Source organism: Rhamphochromis sp. 'chilingali' (assembly GCF_963969265.1).
Source record: "Rhamphochromis sp. 'chilingali' genome assembly, chromosome: 13".
Classification (NCBI taxonomy): Eukaryota; Metazoa; Chordata; class Actinopteri; order Cichliformes; family Cichlidae; genus Rhamphochromis; species Rhamphochromis sp. 'chilingali'.
The window spans coordinates 34,270,606-34,289,016 of record NC_137940.1 but is presented as its reverse complement, the minus strand read 5'-3'; the positions used below and the strand labels follow the sequence as shown (position 1 = coordinate 34,289,016).

The following is an 18,411-nucleotide window of genomic DNA, read 5'->3' as shown; positions in this document are numbered from 1 at the left end:
CATAGGATATGTTTGGAAAAGATGTTTGGGAATCCCCGTCATTTTACATCACTCGTGACGCAGGAGAGCTTCCAAACCTGACCAGTGAATAGAAGCCCCTCACCTGAACACCTGACGTCACATCTTGCCTTCTTAAATTCCCTCTGGGGAACCCACTTGGCTTGTCTGGAGGGTAAGAGGAGGGAGGGGAATTAAAATGAATGAATAAGACCTTTGTTAAGAGACATTTAAAAGAAAGATATTGTTTTTGTTTGAAAGAGTTTCCAGGCTGGAATGAAATCTTGAATATTACTACCGCACCCATCGTGCAGAAGGTAAGACTTAGGTTGTGAATTATGCAAGGATTACTAATAAGTCATATCAAACTATGTAATAGTGATACAGTTTTTGACCACTTGGTGGCAGTATGAACACACACGCACACGCAATGCCATCAATTTAAAGTCCATTCTTGTTCAAGCAGTTTCACCGGCATGGCAGGATATTATGGAATAAAAAAAAATATGATCATTCATGGAAAAAAAGACAATATTGACATATACAGATTATTTAAATTGTTTAGGCTTAAAGGAAAGCTGTACTGTGAACTTCACGTGTGTCTGCCTGAGCACGTGTCACACAGAAAAGCTAATTAGGTTTGTTTGAAGAGTTATCACTAGAAGAGAATTGTAAAGTACACGTACAATAACATCAAACACGCATTTATGCACAGGCACACAGATACACACACGAACATACTCACATAATTAACCTGGAAATATTCTGGTTGTACAAGAAATTAAAAATGACAACAATATGTTTTGTGTCTATAAAACAAATCTCCTGCGTTAGAAACACAGTCTCCGTATCCATCAGAACAGTTCACAGAAATATTCACTCACATGTGGAAATCAGTTTATGAAGGAACCCTTAAAATAAAAGTATTATGTATTTAGACAGAAGGAATCTCCTCAGCACGTTCACACAAAACAAGAATGTTAAATGAAAACTGTTCCTGACTTTCTTTTTGACCTCTGAGTTTTGTCAGCATATCACTTAAACTCGGTGCTCATATCGAACAAAAGGGAAATAAATGTGCTTAGAAAAAACACTTATTTTGCACACGTTTCATGTGGGCATGGGTTTTAAATTGCTTTGTTTGGTAGTCATGTTTATTGCCTGCGATTAATGAGTAACTCGGCGAAATACGGGGAATTGGGTGTGGAGGTCTAATGGAGTCAAAAGTGACGTTGCCCAGCAGTCTGAGGGCTCTGCTTGCTTAAAACTAGTTCATCTTTAGGTTTCAACCACGTCAAGGAGCCCATGGTAAGTTTTCCGTCACACATGTATGTTTATTGGTAGGATTTGTTTTGTTTATTTTGGGAGGTTTTTTTTTTAAAGGTGAATGAATGAATGTTACTGTCGCCCTTCAGCAGATGACCACTTGACTCGCACAGAAACCGTTTTCGTCTGCTGCCATGAACTCAATCAAAAGTCTGTCTTCTCTGGCCATCTGTTTCTGTATATTTATGTCAGCTTGTCCTCTGGGTTCAAGTAAGAGAAAAAAAATATTCAAAATATTGTATATTGTGTCATAAAATAATATGTGTATAAACAAAATAATTAAAAAATGTATTTCGTCTTTTGGGAAAGTTGATATTTAAACTTAAATAAAAATGAACTGTGAGTGATTAGGGGGGGGGGGGGGGGGGATTTAATTTACTATATATCTTCTGTATTCTGTCTTTTTATATTTTTTTTCCATCTCTGTAATTTCTTCCCATGTTTTAATCTCAGCAGCCTTTGCTAGTACCAGCCTGTGGGGTAAGAAGCTGGTGTTTCAAGTCCAACCGTGTTTGTGGCAGTTACACTCGGGGGTTCCGGTACCAGCCCTCAGGGAGCTCAGTGTGTGCATGAGTTTACGTCGCACCATTTCAGCAGACTGGACAGGTTTTGAATACAAAGCTCCAGGAAACAGAGAGACGGAGCTGGGTCTTGGAGGCAAAAATGGAAAACTATTCGTAAAGTTGTTCGGACATGAGTGGCAATATGAAAATAATCTTACAGTGAATGAGTGGCACTCTGTCTGTCTTACCTGGTCGGGGCAAGCTCAGCGACTAAGGATCTCCATCAACAGTACCTTTCTGATTGAAATATGTCTAACAACAAGCCAGCAACTGTCCAAAAACGGCACTCTCACTCTTGGTGTGTCTCATTATGTAAACGCAAATGGTGAAATCCAACCGGAGACTGGCACTAACTTGGTAGGTGAGATAGCTCTGTTTCGGATGTGGGCCAGAGAATGGAGCCTTGAAGAACTGAAAAACCTGAACTGTACAGATGGGGATTTGGTGAGCTGGGACCTAAAGCAGTGGACCTATAGCTGCCCCCCTGAGCCCAGCATCAACCTACACTGTGGTAAATACATTATGGGCTTTTATTTTTGCATTTCACAGTCATCTAGTTTGGACTATGCACAGTTTTCTAGCTAACAGGGAACTTCCCAGCAACATAAGCAAGCCTAAAATTCATATTCTGAAATATATTCTTATGAAACATGACTCACAAGTTTAAAGATAATGTTTTCTCAGTGTAACTTTCTTAAGATATTTTCAGTCTTCAGATGATAAAATATTTTTTGGGAAACTTTCCTCTGTGTGTTTTACATTATTTCATATGCAGCACTTTGAGCTGTTGTGTTGTGGAGATTTTGGAGCAAGACATTATGGGAAAATATATCAGTCTGCCCATCTGTAAACTCTTAGAGTGGTGTTCAGATAGCCTTGATGATGCATTCATGGTCCTCAGTCGGTTTTGGTGTCTTAGGCTGAAATGTCAAAGATGGCATTTATTTATTCTGGGACTTTTCACCTTACAAGATAAAAATTCCAGTTTTTCACCTGCTGGCCTGTTAAAGATTAGTCTCTGTGGAGTTTGTTTGTTTTCCTAAGCCTGCATGGGTTCTTTCCAGGTGCTCTGGCTTCCTCCCACATTCCAAAGACATGCATGTTGGGTTAATTTTAAAATGGCTATTGGTGAATGTGAGCTCAAATCTTTGTCCGTCGCTCTATGTTAGAGTTGTGATAGCATCGTGTGCAGGATGTACCTCCGCTCTCACTCAAAATCTGCTGGGCTAGGCTGGGTCCTTATAGCAAATATGAAAAGGGGTGGATGATATTCCAAATGTTGGATATTTTAAATAAAGTTTAGTAAACAGAAAATTATCCACAAGGCATTGTGAGATTGCTCATGACAAAGTTAATAACAGTTTGAACTTATTAAAAATGTTTTTTCCTAAGATTCTGATATTGTTGAAATGTTTTGATAAGTCTTAAACTAACTTACATAACACTACATTAAAATTATGTATTATTTAAATGAGAGGGGGGATAATATTGCAGTTAGTAAACTATTTAAGATAATAACAGTTCATTTGTTCTTCTTTCTATATTTTTTTAGCATGGTCATTCTACACAGTCAAAATGGAGACGTGCATATTTAACACGTTAAACCCGGGAAATCTTTTGTTGTCACTGGAGGAAATCTCTAAAATCTGGGTAAGAAAAACTTGCCTGAATGCAAATACCCAGATTTGTCTATCACAGTAATTGACTGTCTCTGTCCTCTTTTACCAGTTGGAAAGCATTTTCCACAAAAACACATCTATCCATAGCATCTTAGTGTCATCCCCTTGGTAAGATGTTTTTTCAAAGCTAATCTTTCTCTCAGTACACCTAAAAACGCAGAACGCAAAACTACTAAATAAATAAATGACATACAAGTATCTCAAATTTGTGTTTGAGCATGGCCCTTTAGTTTAATAATAGAAATGCTTTCATTCTAAATGTTTGCTAATTATAACAGCTGTTCTTGACTCTCCTGTCTCTAATTTCTGTTCTCTCTGTTCCCATCCAGCAGTAGCTGCCCCATAGTTAATGATTCTGCTACTCTAGACAAAGACCAGGTACAATTTGATTTTCAGTGGAAAGAATCAGTAATGTTCTTCAAAAATAAACTAATTAATGAATAAATGAAAGTCTTTATTTTTCTAAGGAAGCAATCGTCCTACACAAACCCTGATATCTGTCATGAGACAAATAAGCAAATGAAACCACATAACTTTCCACTAAAGTTCTGAAAAATTTCTGTTATTTTCAGGAATTGGAACTGTTAATAAACACAATCTGTGACAGCTGGTAAGATTTAATAAAAACCTCGAAAAAACAAGAGAGAATCACAAATTACACGGCTGCAAACAAGCTCATGTATTTTGGATTTATTTCTAGCTTCAGCTGTGAAGTGCACATACATGTGAATCCTCCTGCTGATGTTGAAGTGGTTCAGACAGAGATTACAGCATTGCTTAGTTTGCGCTCCCCTTTAAACTTCCTTAATCTGTCAGTTCAGGGCAACGACATTGTTGTACTTCCTGTAGGTGAGTATACTCTGCATAGTTCGCTCACACACACATGCATGTAAAATAACCTTCTTTTGTACTTTAGTGCACTACTGGATTAGCCTAAAATATAATAATGTATGAACTTTCCACGTGTTTATATTTCACACCCACAGGCATAATTAGAACCAGTGCACATTCCTGCAATTCTAAATACATCTAATTGTACTTAAAGCTTTCTTTCTTTTTCCTTTCAGAGCAATTCTCCAATTCGACAGAACCTGCACCAACTGTCAGCTCCGGTATCGATACACCTGCCTGTAAAAATCTAACAATTAGAAGTGCATTGTCTAAATCGATTGCAGGAAATATGTTTTGTCATGTGAAGCAAAGTCTGCAAGACATTCCCCACAAGCTTTGTTATAAACATGTCACTTAAATTTGCAGAGACAACGCCAACTCTCAGTCCATCAGTTCATCCAACGACCAGAGAGCCTTTGCATGTCAATGACACTGCTGGTCAGTTCACTGCACGACTCACATAAATCACATTTATGAATTCGATTTGTTTCTTCAGTAAACAGGTTCAACTGTTTACTTTGTTATATCACAAAATGTCCATTCAAATAAATCACTGAATGAAATCAGATGATGGGCGATCTGCACAAGGACCCTGTTAAACAATAAAATGTTCACATCAATGTTCATGTAGATTCCCACAGATTAAATTCCTTTCTTTCAACAAAGTATTGAGAGAGTTTAAGAGGTGTTTTTTTAAAGTTTAGTTTCACAAGTAATCATAATAGTTACAGTTTTTCAAACACATTGTAGAATTAACTGTTTAACTGTTTTCCCTCCTGCTGTAGAACCAGATCAATTCTTTAGAGTTGATTTGTTCTTAAATATGACTGGAAACCCTTTGGATCCAAAGGATATCATTGAGAAATGGGTAAAACACTAATATAATTGCACTTGAAAGATACTTAGAAAAAAAAGCAAAACAGTTTAAACAAATTTCTTTTGTTTTTGGCAAAAGGTGAAAAAGCAGCTAGAGGTGAATAACACGATGAGTGTACTGAATCTTGACATAAAAGAGAATGCTGTCAGGTGGGTGGCAATAGAACTTCATTTTTATTGCACATTTTAGACCCTTTTAACATGTTTGCCATACAAATATGTCTGTCTAATATTTTATAGAAACATGGAGCATTATTTCAATTTAATGGTGAGTACGCGCTCAACTATAGAAGCAAGAGAGGGCCTATAAAGTAAAGTGGTGTATAATCCATTTTAATATTAGACAAGAACGACTCCATTTACGTTTAGCTGTCTCTGTTTCTTTCTTTAGATTTCTCAGGACCAACCAAAACAGTAAGTGACAATGAATATGGAAGAAAGAGATATATTTATGTCTGGTTTTCTGTAATACTGTAATTCAACTTCATTTATATTCAAATTCAGAAATACTTGTTAAAATCGGTGTCTCTAACTACTAACTGCATATTTCATTATCAGATATTACTGTGCCTTCCATGTTCAGGAATGCAACAAAAACACTGTGGCAGAAATTGAAATCCTAATTCAAGCTGCCTTGGTGTCAAAGTATCAAAATCACTCCATTATTATCCAAACTGTGGAAGTGATGATCAGACATATAGGTGAGCTATATTTCTGGTACAAACAAAAACCTAGGTAAGTTATGGAAGACTAACAGTATTTTTTTTTTTCAGTGCCAAAAAACTGTTCAGAAGACACTAGCTTCACAATCTATGGAAAATACATATGGCCTGAAACATTTCCACAAAGAATCCAAGTAATGGGATGCATCACGCCAACATCAGAGAGAGCTTTCAGACTCTGGTAAGACATCATCATATTCCTAATCGGCAGATTTAATATTTGACCAGAGGCAATGACGCTTTAATAGCACTGTTTATCAGACTGTTAGACTGCTTTATTGCTATATAAGAGATTATTACACAATATCCCCCATATAATAACAAAGTAGGCTAATATTTGTTTATCAATGAGACAAGCTTTAGACAAGCTATGAAACATCAATTTATCTTGATAATGAAATATGGGGAAAAATAGGGTGTTATTTCTATTTTCTTTTAACTTGTTAAGATCTCTGTGATCTTTGTCAGAACTGCACACAGACAGTTCAGCAAGATGAGGAAAGCTTCTCATATAATGCCCTGTTCCAGCTACTCCACCCACACCATGTGCAATTCTGACCCCACAGACGTAAAACTGACGGATCCCTGCCAGCCCACAGCTCAATCTGGAAAAAAAAAATCAATTTCCTTTAAGTTGATTATTAGTGTAATGACAAACCTCAGTTTTTTATGCTTCAATGATTGCATTATCACGACACGGAAATGACTGTGTAATAGGGGTAATCAATTTTATGATCTCTTAGTGAAACATTAAGATTACGCTAACGTTTATTAAAATCATTATTGGCCCAGGACAGGGTTGTTTTTTCTTCTTCTTTCTTTTTTCTTCCAGAAGCCAAGATATAGATACAGTGCGACTTTGTGCAACAACTTCAATTAGATCAGACCATAAAGATGTTTGATGTTCTCTTTTTATTATTTCCTCCTCCCTTCAATTCTCTGGTCTGTTTAGTAAGTTAGACATTGAAACTGACACGACCAGATGGGCTGATCCTAACATGAAGAACTGCCACCAACATCTATCAATATCGGACCTTAACAATATCACTGTCACTCCTGGTAAGAGGATCGACGTGCAGTCTGTTTTTATTCCCATTTCTTCACAACTTCAACACAAGCCAAAAAACCCTCTGGTGTTAATGATTTCCAGGTAATGCGGCTGAGGTTGTGGTGGTGATTCAGGACCTTGTAGTTATTCAGTTAGGCAATAGCTCGGAGCTCTCGCCTTCTCACCTGGAATCTGTGGTGGAAAAGCTCAGTGAAGTAGTCGATGAAAGCATCGTTAACTCTGCGGTTGGAGCCAACATCGTCACTATTGTTTCTGATATTCTGCTTTCCAACACTGATGTTACTCCGGTTTCAAACACGTAAGGAAAAATGAAAGTGTGACTCCTGCCCAAGTTTGATGAGCTGTGCATTTCTGAATCCAGTTCTTATTTACATGCTAATCTACATTTTTTTCTTCCTTGCAAAAAGTTTCCTCAATCTGACAGACAGGATGGCGGATAATATGATATTCCAAGGTGAATCTGCTAATTTAACCGCTCCCCCACTGGGATTTTCCATGATCAATGTGGATCCAGAGGAATTCAGTGGTCTCACCTTTGGTGCATCAATTGTTTCACCAACTAAGAGCCCTGAGGTGAGAGGTTGGAAATGCTCTAATGAAGAGGGAAGTGAATTTGACATATTAGAAATTTCCCTTAATTACAGAAGTTATAAAATATGTTAAAGTAAATGAAGTGCTATATTTGTATTAACTCAATGCGAAAAACAAAAACAGTTTCCACCTGACTGCTTATAGGATAGATTTAGTTGCAATAATGCCCTTGAAAACACAGGTGATTGTTCTGGCAAACAGATATTGTGGCCTCAAGCAGTCATGGCAGATTGGGTTTTAACAGGAAAAGCTCCATGATCCATACAGGCAGTTTTAAAGCAGTGTGCAGCAATGTGACCCTGTTTTATTTTTCTTTCTCAGATGTTTGTCGACCAGGGCTTTGTGAATAAACCACATCCCACAGCAAATGCAACAATCTCTTTGCCTTCTGCACTCAATGATTTTTTCCCTACTGGAGGGAGAAATACAACTCGTGTTCAGTTTCAGTTTTATGGAACACACGAGCTTTTTCAGGTACTGTATTCTTCCCGTGCTATTTGTTACATTGTTTGTTAATTGTTGTTCTTGTTATTCTTTCTTCTTCAAAAATCTACAGTTTATTAGGTGTAATATTTACAACTTCGACTTTGGAAAGGTTGCTTTGTTTTTGAAATCTCTATAAATCCATAAAGCTGGAGCGAGGAGAAAATAAACCTAGCGTTGCATAAAAACACATAACACAACCACTCACAACTGTAACTAACTAGAGAAAATCAAAAGAAATATATCTGGCTTACTGTAATAGGGTAAATTTGAGGTTTCACAGGGATATTAAGTGCCACATAACTTCTTGGCTGGATGCAGTGACCCCCTGTGGTGCCAGACAACCATTTTTTTCTTTACCATCACATAAGAGAGATAGCTAGATTCTGCTATCTTTGGATAGGGTCAGATTAGTTATTTCCCTTTTACACTTTTCATACTAACTTTATCCACGGGTTCTCGACTTGATGTTTACCCTACAAACACATTATCAGTTTAATCTACAGTATAGCTTATTTTGCAGGCTTAGCTTGATTCTACAGAACACTACCCCCCCCCCCCCCCTCCCACACACACACAAGTGGGAAGTGCAATCGGATGCAGTTTTACTGGTGCATGGTGGACCTGCATGGCTCTGTCATCCTGGGTAAAACTGGCATGATCTGGTTGGAACTGGAATCAAAATAACAGCAGTTCCTTTTACTGGACAGCAGGAAGGTGTTAAGTTGTGAAACCAGTTGAGTTCATACACATATTGTTAGAGTAAACCAGTTGAAAGCACATGATCTCAGTGGCAGAACTCTACATATTTCTATATTTACAAATTAAATTAAGAATTTAGTACATCTTCAATGGCCTTTACAAAACCATGGCCCCACTGTTGTTGCTTACTACGATTCATTAATCTGGTTGTTGATGTGCTGGCCATTTTATTTTAAATAGGACCTGGACATAAACAATGCGCAGAGCAACTGGACGTTGAACTCATATGTAGTATCTGCCAGCATCAATGACAGCAAAATCATGAACCTGGAAGATCGAGTAGTGGTGACCTTCAGTCATCAAATTCCTACAAAGGTGACAAACAAGTGCTGTTCAGTTTGTGAGTGATATGAAAGTGTATGGGACTCTAATATCATTCTACTTCTCGATATTTACAGCCACGGGACAAAGTACAATGCATGTTTTGGGATTTTTATAAGAATGGTGAGTCAAAAATTCTTTATTATTGGATTTAGTTGATTGACTGTAACTCCAAACCCCTAAATTTGATAAAGCTTTCAAAACTTTTGAAGCTGTGCATCTGTTGATAAAAAGATTTGTGTTTGTGTGCATGTGTGGGTGAATCTTTGCTGGTGTGTGTGTGTGTCAGGTGGGCGGGGTGGTTGGAACAGCAGCGGCTGTGAAACCGAGAGTATTTCTCCATATCAGACCAGTTGTCTCTGTGATCACCTCACACATTTTGCTGTGCTCCTGGTGAGTCATTGGTCTGTTTTTTGTTTTATAGATTTAACTAGAAAACAAACTCCTACAGGCGCCAACATACTGTGTGCAATCTGGTCAGTGCTGGCTGCATGGGTATTTTTCTGCCAGCAATGTGAGATAGTGGTATTAAAGTCACCATGTGTAAAAATAAAGTTGTTGTCATATTATTAGTTTTCCAATAGCTGTGAGAGGTAAAGCCCTGCTCTCCGTGCCTGTGTCTTCTTGATGCCACTGTAGGCGATGCCAGCGTTTAGGTTTTGTACTTTTTGTGTTTCAGAATGTCGAAAGAACTCCTTTCAGTAAGGTTAATGAACAGATTCTGACAGTGGTATCATATATTGGATGTGGTATATCCTCCATCTTTCTGGGCCTCACTCTACTCACCTACCTTATTTTTGAGTAAGTCACTGATACTGATGCTACAACTACTGACTTTGCATTGAAATAGATTTGAGCATATGAAAAGTCTATGGCCACCTACATTTGTGGTCAGAAGTTTCCATACACTGATCGTGGGCACAGATTTCATGGTATTTTGGGCCTTCTAATTATTTCTTTGAAGTGCTTTTTTTTCCAGGGTGAAATGATTGTACAGCGTACATCTTTGATGACTTTACAAAACAACACCAATGTGAGTGATTCTGAAGGTTCTACAATGTCAAATTCAAGACATATCAGCTTCTTGTTATTGATCATGATTGGCTGGTAGTTCTTAAACTTGTGGTGTACAGTCATTCCAAAGAAATCATTAAAAGCCCAGAAGTTACCCAAATTAACATAACAGTCGTGCTCATAATGAGTGTATGGAAATGTCTGTATATACTGAAATCATGTAGATAAGAAAATCTGTAGTACACAGTGATAATTTTGGAGTGACTTTTAAAGCATCAGTCTGCACTGTGGTCTCATTATCCATTTATTTACCACAGGAAGCTGCGACAAGATTACCCATCTAAGATACTCATCAACCTGTCATCTGCACTGCAGGGGCTGAGCATGCTCTTCCTTCTAAACACTTGGCTCTCATCTTTCTCCAATTATGCTCTTTGTATTGCTACTGCTGCAACGCTCCACTATTTCATGTTGGCCTCCTTCACGTGGATGGGCCTGGAAGCTGTGCACATGTATCTCGCATTGGTCAAAGTCTTCAACACATATATCCCCTCTTATATCCTCAAGTTCTGTATTATAGGATGGGGTAAGGAAACATTTCTATGTGCCCCTTTCTGTAGAAACAAAATTGCTCTGCCAGGTGGCTTTAACTGACACATTGGGTACATTAATGGATCGTGATTCTAATCTTAAATTAGATCAAAATAATAAAATGTGTTTATTGTGAAAGGAGTTACAGTTGTTGGAATTGTAGAGGACATATTAAAATAATTGGGATGGACAAACAGAATAAAGTTGAATTGTTTTCTCACAGGTATTCCTGCAGTAATAGTGAGCCTGGTGCTGGTCATAGATAAAGATGCCTACGGCAGTCTTGCTGATGAAGAAATTGAAATGGTCCTTGATTCCACTGAAGCATTGTAAATACTGCAGTTCCGCAATATTACTGATATGAATACTGGATTAGAAATGTAATTAGTCTAATAAACAAATCAAGAGAGTGCTAATTTGCACTGGTTAGTTTGTATGGATGAATGCAAAATATAAAAATAATGACGCTGCTGTGTCCAATTTATTATGTGCGTTTGAGTTGATGAACTAGTCGTCTCACAGTAGAAGCTTGGCTAAGTTAATGGCATTGATGGGATTGCTATAGCTCACTGTTTAAATTGCATTTTGACTTATCTAATTCTCCCTCTCTTCCTACAGCTGTTGGATACAGAATGACATTGTCTTCTTTGTGACAGTGGTGGCATTTATTGGTCTGACCTTGTTGTGCAACATGTCTGTCTTCATCATGGTTCTGATCCAAATTAAACGGATTGGGGCAAATAAGCTTGCCGCAAACAGCCAGGGCTCTGTGCTGGACTTGAAGGCGGTTGCCAGTCTCACGGTTCTGTTAGGCCTCACGTGGTCAATTGGCTTTTTTTCATTTGGGCCTGCCAGAGTAGTCCTGGTGTACCTGTTCGTTTTCCTCAACAGTTTGCAGGGTAAGACTGAGTTGTAGTTGCTATTAACTTGATACTAGCTGCACAAGTGTAACTAATTTCCATTGCTTCTGTAAGCATTTTTCCTAAATTCCAGTGATTTTATAATTTTGTTAGGGTTTTCTCATCTCACAAAGATTTTTCTTTTTAGAATTAGTACAAGTGTTAAGAAATCCTTAAGAGTGTTGTCAAGGCTAAGAGAAAAAGATGAACTAAAACACAAATTTATATCATTTTTAATGTCAAACTGAGTGCAATTGAACGTCACTGTTATTCTTCTTTTGTTTTGTTTTTTTCATCAAGGCTTCTTTGTGTTTTTGTTCCACTGCCTGATGAAGGAAAATGTGAGGAAACAGTGGAGAATCCACCTGTGCTGTGGACGTTTTAGACTCCGTGAATACTCAGGTAGCAGTTCATTTTGACATATAACAACACTGCAGCATAATAGCCACATGGTTGATAGGAAGCATTTTCAAGATGCAGTTTTTTGTATTTCTTGCCTTCCGTGTTCAGACTGGAGCCGCTCTGTGACAGTCGGTGACCGATGCAAAAAGAAGAATCTCGTTAACTCGGATTCGGTCACTTCTGGCAGCTCCCAGTAGGTTTCTGGCTCCTCAGCAGCAGCAGCAGTAAACCAACACCAGGGGGCATGAGTGGACATCTGGATGAATTCTTCAAAGTTTTCCGTTGTTGAATTACAAACAGAAAGCAAAAGGTTCAAAGACAAACTCCCCAGTGCAACTAATGTGCAGGGAAAGCTGAAATATGTCTCAGCTTCACGGAGAAAATGGGTCCAAAGCCATCACTTAAACTCGGTCATGAAAATTAAGCACTGCTTTGATGCAGAAAGTAAAAATCCATTAGAAATCAGTAAACGTGTAAAAGCCGTACAATTCATTTTAAAGGTTAAAATGATTCATTTTCACATCCATGCATTGTAGTGCTGTTTAAGAAATCTTTCTTTGTAACAAAGCAAAATGTAATGTTCTGCACACTCGATTATTATCCATTTAAATGTCATGCAAATATTGGAGCGTAAAAGTCGTTTTTAAGGTTAATTTCAATAGGATTGTAATGTAATAGGGATTTAGCTGACTTCTTAGAGTATATTTTCTGATATCCTATACAGGATTTGTCACGGCTTACCACTGTATAATGACAGTTTAGCTCTGTGCATGCAAGACGAGATTTAACCTATGACGTAATTTTATTCTTTAACTAAAATGAAATAAAACTGAGCACGTCTCCTTGTTTAAATAAATAGAAATGGCTATGATTTAGTTTAGCTTGTACACAGATTGTGTACATAGTTTAAACATTGCGTTCTGATGATAGTCTTGTGTTTCTCTGACAGTCGAAAATGCAGCACGAACTAAACTTACACAGATTTTGCTTTTATTTTTAGAGGGCAGAGAGCTCCATCTAAGTGATCTATGAAATTCACTGGTATGATTTGAAAAATGAATTAAAGTTAGATTTTTCTGCTGCCTGATGTGTTAACTGGGAAACCTAAAGCTCAGGTCACTTACAAGCTACAGTTAAACTCAAAACCCTTTTTGAAACTTGGACTGCATAATGTTTTAATAGCTTGTCGTTCAGGTTCTGAGGAAACCTGCTCGATAGCATTCTGTTCATAGCTCTGTGTGTTCATGAGTGCTCACACGCCCACCCAGGCTACCACATCCAGTAACTTTAGAGGCTCTGCGAGGGGAACGTTTTGTCTTAAGCAGAAAAGAAAAAGACCAAACGCCTGGCGTTGGTTCTTGGAATCAAATAGACAACAGCCAAACGACATTTTTTTTTTCCAATTGCTGCTCATCATTACTTTGATCAACCAGTCAATGCTAGGTTGCAGTCCTTGCTCACCTTTGGTCATCATCAGGTCAGGTAAGAGAAAGAAGTTACTAAAAATATAAGTGAAACGTTTTTATTAGTTCAGTCTTCTTACATGGAAGTTATTCTTCCTGTTCTCACAACAGGTTGAATGAGGTTTTTATACTGTATGTTTATCTCAATCTTTGATACTTTTAAGCTACACTGACTGACTTTTTTTTTTAACAACCCATATGCATTATTAAGCATTTCAGCCCCCTGATTTTGACATTTTTGATTGCACATGCTTAGTTTATATATTTCTTACTACCAAGTATCATATCAAGTGATATGTGTTTTTGTTTTAATTTTTATTATTATTATTGTCATTCAGTGCATTGATTTTGTTTTGGTGCATTACTTGTTATCATTTATGAACCCTAAATTTTAAATTTAGGTGTCCTTTACAATCTTGCTATTTGTGTTGAATGTTTTTACATGTTAATCATCATCACAGCAGTGCGTGGTGTGAGTCATAGGGCAGCAGGAGGACCTTTTGGCCTTTTTATTTCTGTAATCTTAATATTAAATAAGCGTGCTTGTGGTTTAAAAAAAATGAGCAGATAGGATGTAATATATCTGTCAGTGTTAAGTATATAATGTACGTGAATGTAATAAAATAAATAAAGTGAAAATAGGTTTTTAAGCTTTACAATGATACTAACATATATAAGCTTTTTCATTCTCTAAACGCTCATAAGGTTTTGAGTTCCTTTTGTTTGTAAATAAATCAAAATTATGTATTATCTGTTCACCAGTCACAGCTGACCCATGGAGAGCAGAACAGACAGTCCGATCGCTGTTAGCGTGGAGCAGCACTCCAACTTCGTCATCCTGACATACTTCCAGGGGGACATTAACAGCATGGTGGATGCTCACTTCAACCGTGCTCTCAAGAAAGATTACAGTGCTAAGGAATCAGCAATAAAGACAAAGAAACACTCTAAAACTATTAAACTGGGTGAGAGTATAAACTTAACACTACATGGCCTCACTCTAACAGCAGAGTCAGCCAGTTTTATCTTCATTCTTTGACTGTCTGTCTTTGTCCCTACAGAGGACACAGCAAGCGCTTGTCAGGGCATTGCTATTGACTCCTACTCAATGTCACAGGTCTCCCCTGCATCACGTCTGCTGACCATCACCACTCCAAACAATACTTCTAGCTCCTGGTCTACATTCCCTACCAGGGCAGGAGAGGGCCCAGGGTTGTCATCAATTGCATACTCCCTGTCCCCAGATGGGTTAAGTCTCACTGGTCAGCAGTATGCCTCATCCCTCCTCAATCTACTGCACAGCGACCGGGGTGAAATGGGACCAGTTGCCTCCAGTTCCAAGCCCGAGCTCCTTCCCAGCTGGACAATACCTCAAGGGTTTAGAGAGTCTGTGGACCCTGCTATAGGCTTTGAACCTGGTAATTCTGCAGCTGTAATACAGAATGTTTACAAAAGCTTCCACACAGGAAAATGATAGAAATCCTTCTTGGATAGAGAATTGTCTTAGAATAAGGTTTAAAAAAAATCCCTAAGAGGTTCAAAAAAAAAAATATAAGGAAGTATAAAAGTAAATTCAGAGAAAGACAGGTTGCAATAATAATTAGTTAGAGTAGCCAATTAAAAACTTAAAAATTACTGCACTCACAGGAGCAATTAAATACTTTGAATTGACATACTTAATGTTTTCTGATTAGAGGATTTAAGATTTTCACTTATTTAAGATGATTGTAATGGCTGTAAACTGTCTTCTGTGGTTCAGAAGGAGATTTCAAGTCTCTTTATGATCAGTGCAGTTTTGTGGCATCTTTGCATTATTTTCATGATCTATTCCAAATTGCACTGTTCCATTCTTTTTTAACAGGTTCCAGTATTTTGGATTTTGGCATGTATTCAGGAATATAAGTAAAAATACTTCATTTCACTAGTTTCCCCCAGTCCCTCAACTTAAAATGTAAAGCTTACATGCTTGAATGGCATTTGGGCTATTTTATAACCGAGAAAAAAGCGACAGCCAAAACAAAACAAGAAAAATGAAGTTAACACATTAAATCAGTATCATTAGTATTCTTAAATTATCTCTGATACAGTTGAATTCACAGGAAAGGAAGCATGCTTTATATTCCCATAACAGAACACCTGATCCACATTTAATATGAATTATTTATTAAGAAGGTGACTACTGTGGAGGTCTGCAGATGTGCCAGAGATTATTATAGAGGTTATTATACTACAAAAGTCTAATTGTTTTTGGAGTTTTTTAAACCCCAAAAAGCTGACACTTAATATTATAGCTTCCTTACTTGTAGCACTTAAGAGTTTTGTGCACTTTATTATAAAAATTGCTTCTCTGTTAAAAATAAAACACATATAAATTTATCACATTATATATTGCAGCAACATTTTACTGAACATGCACATCCTTTAGAACTAAGCATTTGTCCTCCGTTTTTCAGGACGGCATCTGGAAAAGAAGGACTTGCACTGGTACTGAAGGGAAAACAGCTTCATCTACTCTGTGAACCTGTGGCTCTGTAAAGCTACCTGTCTTTCTGTAGCCGTTTGTACTTGTTCGACGGGCCTGCAAGGCTCATCTGAGAACGAACTGAGAGGAAAAAGCTGTGCGAAATGACCTCAGTGCCTTAGCATGTAGTAACTGGAATAATCTTTCTAAAAAAGAACAGTCTCTGACAAACTGGTTCTTCAAGTCCGTCATTCCAGAGCACTGTATGTGCTGCTGCTCTGTTTGTGGTGGAGTTGAATGAAGGCTTTCTCTTTCATTTGTTTGCGGGCATACTTCAGTAAATAGGCCAGTATTAAGAATGAACATGTTGTAAATGTAAGATTTTGACATAACTTCTAATTAATCAATTAAAGTTTGTTTGGATTGGACCTTTAGTTGAAATGAAAATATTTTATGTACATAGGAACAGACGAATGAAGGATAATGTACTGTAATAATTACATATTTTCTGTAATACTGTCAAGGTAAGGTGTCTGATGGTGTAACAAGAAATCAGATTTACACAGTAGACAAATAAAACTCTCAGATATCATCCAATGTTAAACAGACATAATATTTTCATTCTGGTTTGAAAAATAACGATCATGCAACAGATAATCGTGTAAAATGAACAATGCTGACACCTTTTGGCATGTTTTATGGCTTTTGCAAGAGCATTTACCCAAATAATGAACTTAAACTTTGATTCTTTAAAGAACATTTGTTATTATATTTGTGTTGTTTTACTTAAATATAAGTTGTATGACTTTTAATTACAACTACTACAGCTACTTGTACTTTAATAAATGATGTGAATATTTCTTCAACTGCTGCTTCTGATTTACTTAAACATTAGTTCATATCACAAAAAGTATTATCCATCCATCCCCTTTATCCTTATGAGGGCTGTGGGGGGACTGGAGCCTATCCCAGCTGTCTCGGTGCGAGAGGCAGGGTGCACCCTGCACAGGTCACCAGTCTGTCGCAGGGCTAACACATAGACACAGACAACCATTCGCACTCACACCTATGGGCAATTTACAGTTTCCAGTTAACCTGTCCCCACTAACTGCATGTCTTTGGACTGTGGGAGGAAGCCAGAGTACCCAGAGATAACCCACACACACACAGGGTCACATGCAAACTCCACAGAAAAGACCCCGGCCTGATGGTGGAATTGAACTCAGGACCTTCTTGCTGTGAGGCAACAGTGCTAACCCCACGAGAAGTGCCACGAATATCAAAAACGAAACCAAAAGCATGGCTCAATAAATAAATGTAAAGACTTTTACTCAGAAAAACCAGGCAAATAAATTACAAACAGAAAAAATAAAAACATTTAGAGCAGGTCATGGCAAGACCTTTTTTTTTAGCATTTACAGATGGATGGAAATGTAAAATGAGGCCAAAGGCAAAAATATATCACCAGTGGGGTGCTATGTGTATGTTCCTCGAGGAAGGTGCATGTTTCTTTAGGGTCCCCAGTAGCCTGTCTGCCTAAAATTCAAAGTATAGTATACATATCTACATATAGTTCCAGGTATGCAGGCCAAGATTTTTGATTTTCTTAGATTTTTCTTTAATGTTTTAGAAATTATACATTTTTACATAAATTCCTTTTATTTATCAGTTTAGTGCAAGAACACCTCAGGTATGAAAAAATAACTGTGAGTGGAGAGCAGGGAAACTTATTTGAGCAGAAAAGGCCTGCAGGTCGGAGTGGCATGGTCTGACAAAACCAGAAGGAATGAAAGAAGGTCAGAAACCATTTACAGTCATTGTGCTTCTTAATAAATAAATAAGTGAGACAACAAAGGTTTCATTTCATACTGCCTTACATACAGTGAAAAGTCATTATGGATACCACAGAGATTTCATTATTAATAACAATGACATGAATAATTGTCATCCAAAGTTAAACCCACATTCAATACAAACGTAAATCTGCTGCTATTTTATTACTGAAGAGAGATCCACTCCTGTGTGAAGTCTGCAGAATAAGCGCCGAATTAGAGCTAAATCAGACTGCCTTTCACAATTCACTGTGTTCTTGAAATCATGTATCAGCAGAAAGTGTCAAAAAGAGATGAGTTTCACATTAATCTTCACAGCAGGGTAGTATGGCAGGAATCATCACATTTATAATAATGACATCTTTTTGTCACGGTGCACTGGAGTAGGATGGATGAGGATGTTTTAGTTTCTTACTTATTTTGTCATCCTATTGTGCGAATTTTGACTTTAAAAAAAGAACTTTTATAT

General features: G+C 37.5%; 2 protein-coding genes across 6 annotated transcripts; both read left to right on the top strand.

The window, feature by feature from the left end:
- Positions 1-1,166: 1,166 nt before the first annotated feature.
- On the top strand, positions 1,167-13,579 carry adgrg4a (adhesion G protein-coupled receptor G4a). Of its 5 annotated transcripts, none has more exons than XM_080901356.1 (29): positions 1,167-1,305; positions 1,413-1,533; positions 1,780-2,397; positions 3,439-3,536; positions 3,615-3,673; positions 3,895-3,943; positions 4,138-4,175; positions 4,266-4,414; positions 4,633-4,677; positions 4,823-4,894; positions 5,242-5,324; positions 5,412-5,482; positions 5,573-5,600; positions 5,724-5,746; positions 5,891-6,033; positions 6,106-6,235; positions 7,007-7,113; positions 7,205-7,421; positions 7,531-7,696; positions 8,036-8,188; positions 9,140-9,274; positions 9,358-9,403; positions 9,570-9,673; positions 9,960-10,081; positions 10,612-10,880; positions 11,109-11,214; positions 11,504-11,784; positions 12,085-12,186; positions 12,295-13,579. In XM_080901356.1, the coding sequence occupies exons 2-29, from the start codon at positions 1,458-1,460 to the stop codon at positions 12,381-12,383; spliced, it is 3,579 nt and encodes a 1,192-aa protein (XP_080757482.1). In that variant the 5' UTR covers positions 1,167-1,305; positions 1,413-1,457; the 3' UTR covers positions 12,384-13,579. The 5 variants fall into 5 exon arrangements, with proteins under 5 accessions (XP_080757482.1, XP_080757479.1, XP_080757480.1 ...); XM_080901353.1 differs by having other exon boundaries at positions 1,168-1,305; positions 1,416-1,533; positions 1,777-2,397; XM_080901354.1 differs by having other exon boundaries at positions 1,168-1,305; positions 1,381-1,533; positions 1,777-2,397.
- vgll1 (vestigial like family member 1) lies at positions 13,482-16,976 on the top strand. The gene is made up of 4 exons (XM_080901364.1): positions 13,482-13,668; positions 14,412-14,614; positions 14,711-15,067; positions 16,103-16,976. Exons 2-4 carry the CDS (start codon positions 14,425-14,427, stop codon positions 16,138-16,140), a joined length of 585 nt encoding a protein of 194 aa, XP_080757490.1. The 5' UTR covers positions 13,482-13,668; positions 14,412-14,424; the 3' UTR covers positions 16,141-16,976.
- The last annotated feature ends 1,435 nt before the right edge of the window (positions 16,977-18,411 follow it).

What these genes read in the sequence shown, in the direction of transcription:
- vgll1 (XM_080901364.1), top strand. Translation starts at nt 14,425, where the DNA reads ATGGAGAGCAGAACAGACAGTCCGATCGCTGTTAGCGTGGAGCAGCAC. An exon ending in CTCTAAAACTATTAAACTGG is followed by an intron (nt 14,615 to 14,710) that starts GTGAGAGTATAA and finishes TTGTCCCTACAG; the next exon opens with AGGACACAGCAAGCGCTTGT. An exon ending in TGCTATAGGCTTTGAACCTG is followed by an intron (nt 15,068 to 16,102) that starts GTAATTCTGCAG and finishes TCCGTTTTTCAG; the next exon opens with GACGGCATCTGGAAAAGAAG.
- adgrg4a (XM_080901353.1), top strand. Translation starts at nt 1,458, where the DNA reads ATGAACTCAATCAAAAGTCTGTCTTCTCTGGCCATCTGTTTCTGTATA. An exon ending in TGCACCAACTGTCAGCTCCG is followed by an intron (nt 4,678 to 4,822) that starts GTATCGATACAC and finishes TTAAATTTGCAG; the next exon opens with AGACAACGCCAACTCTCAGT. An exon ending in GTTACTCCGGTTTCAAACAC is followed by an intron (nt 7,422 to 7,530) that starts GTAAGGAAAAAT and finishes CCTTGCAAAAAG; the next exon opens with TTTCCTCAATCTGACAGACA.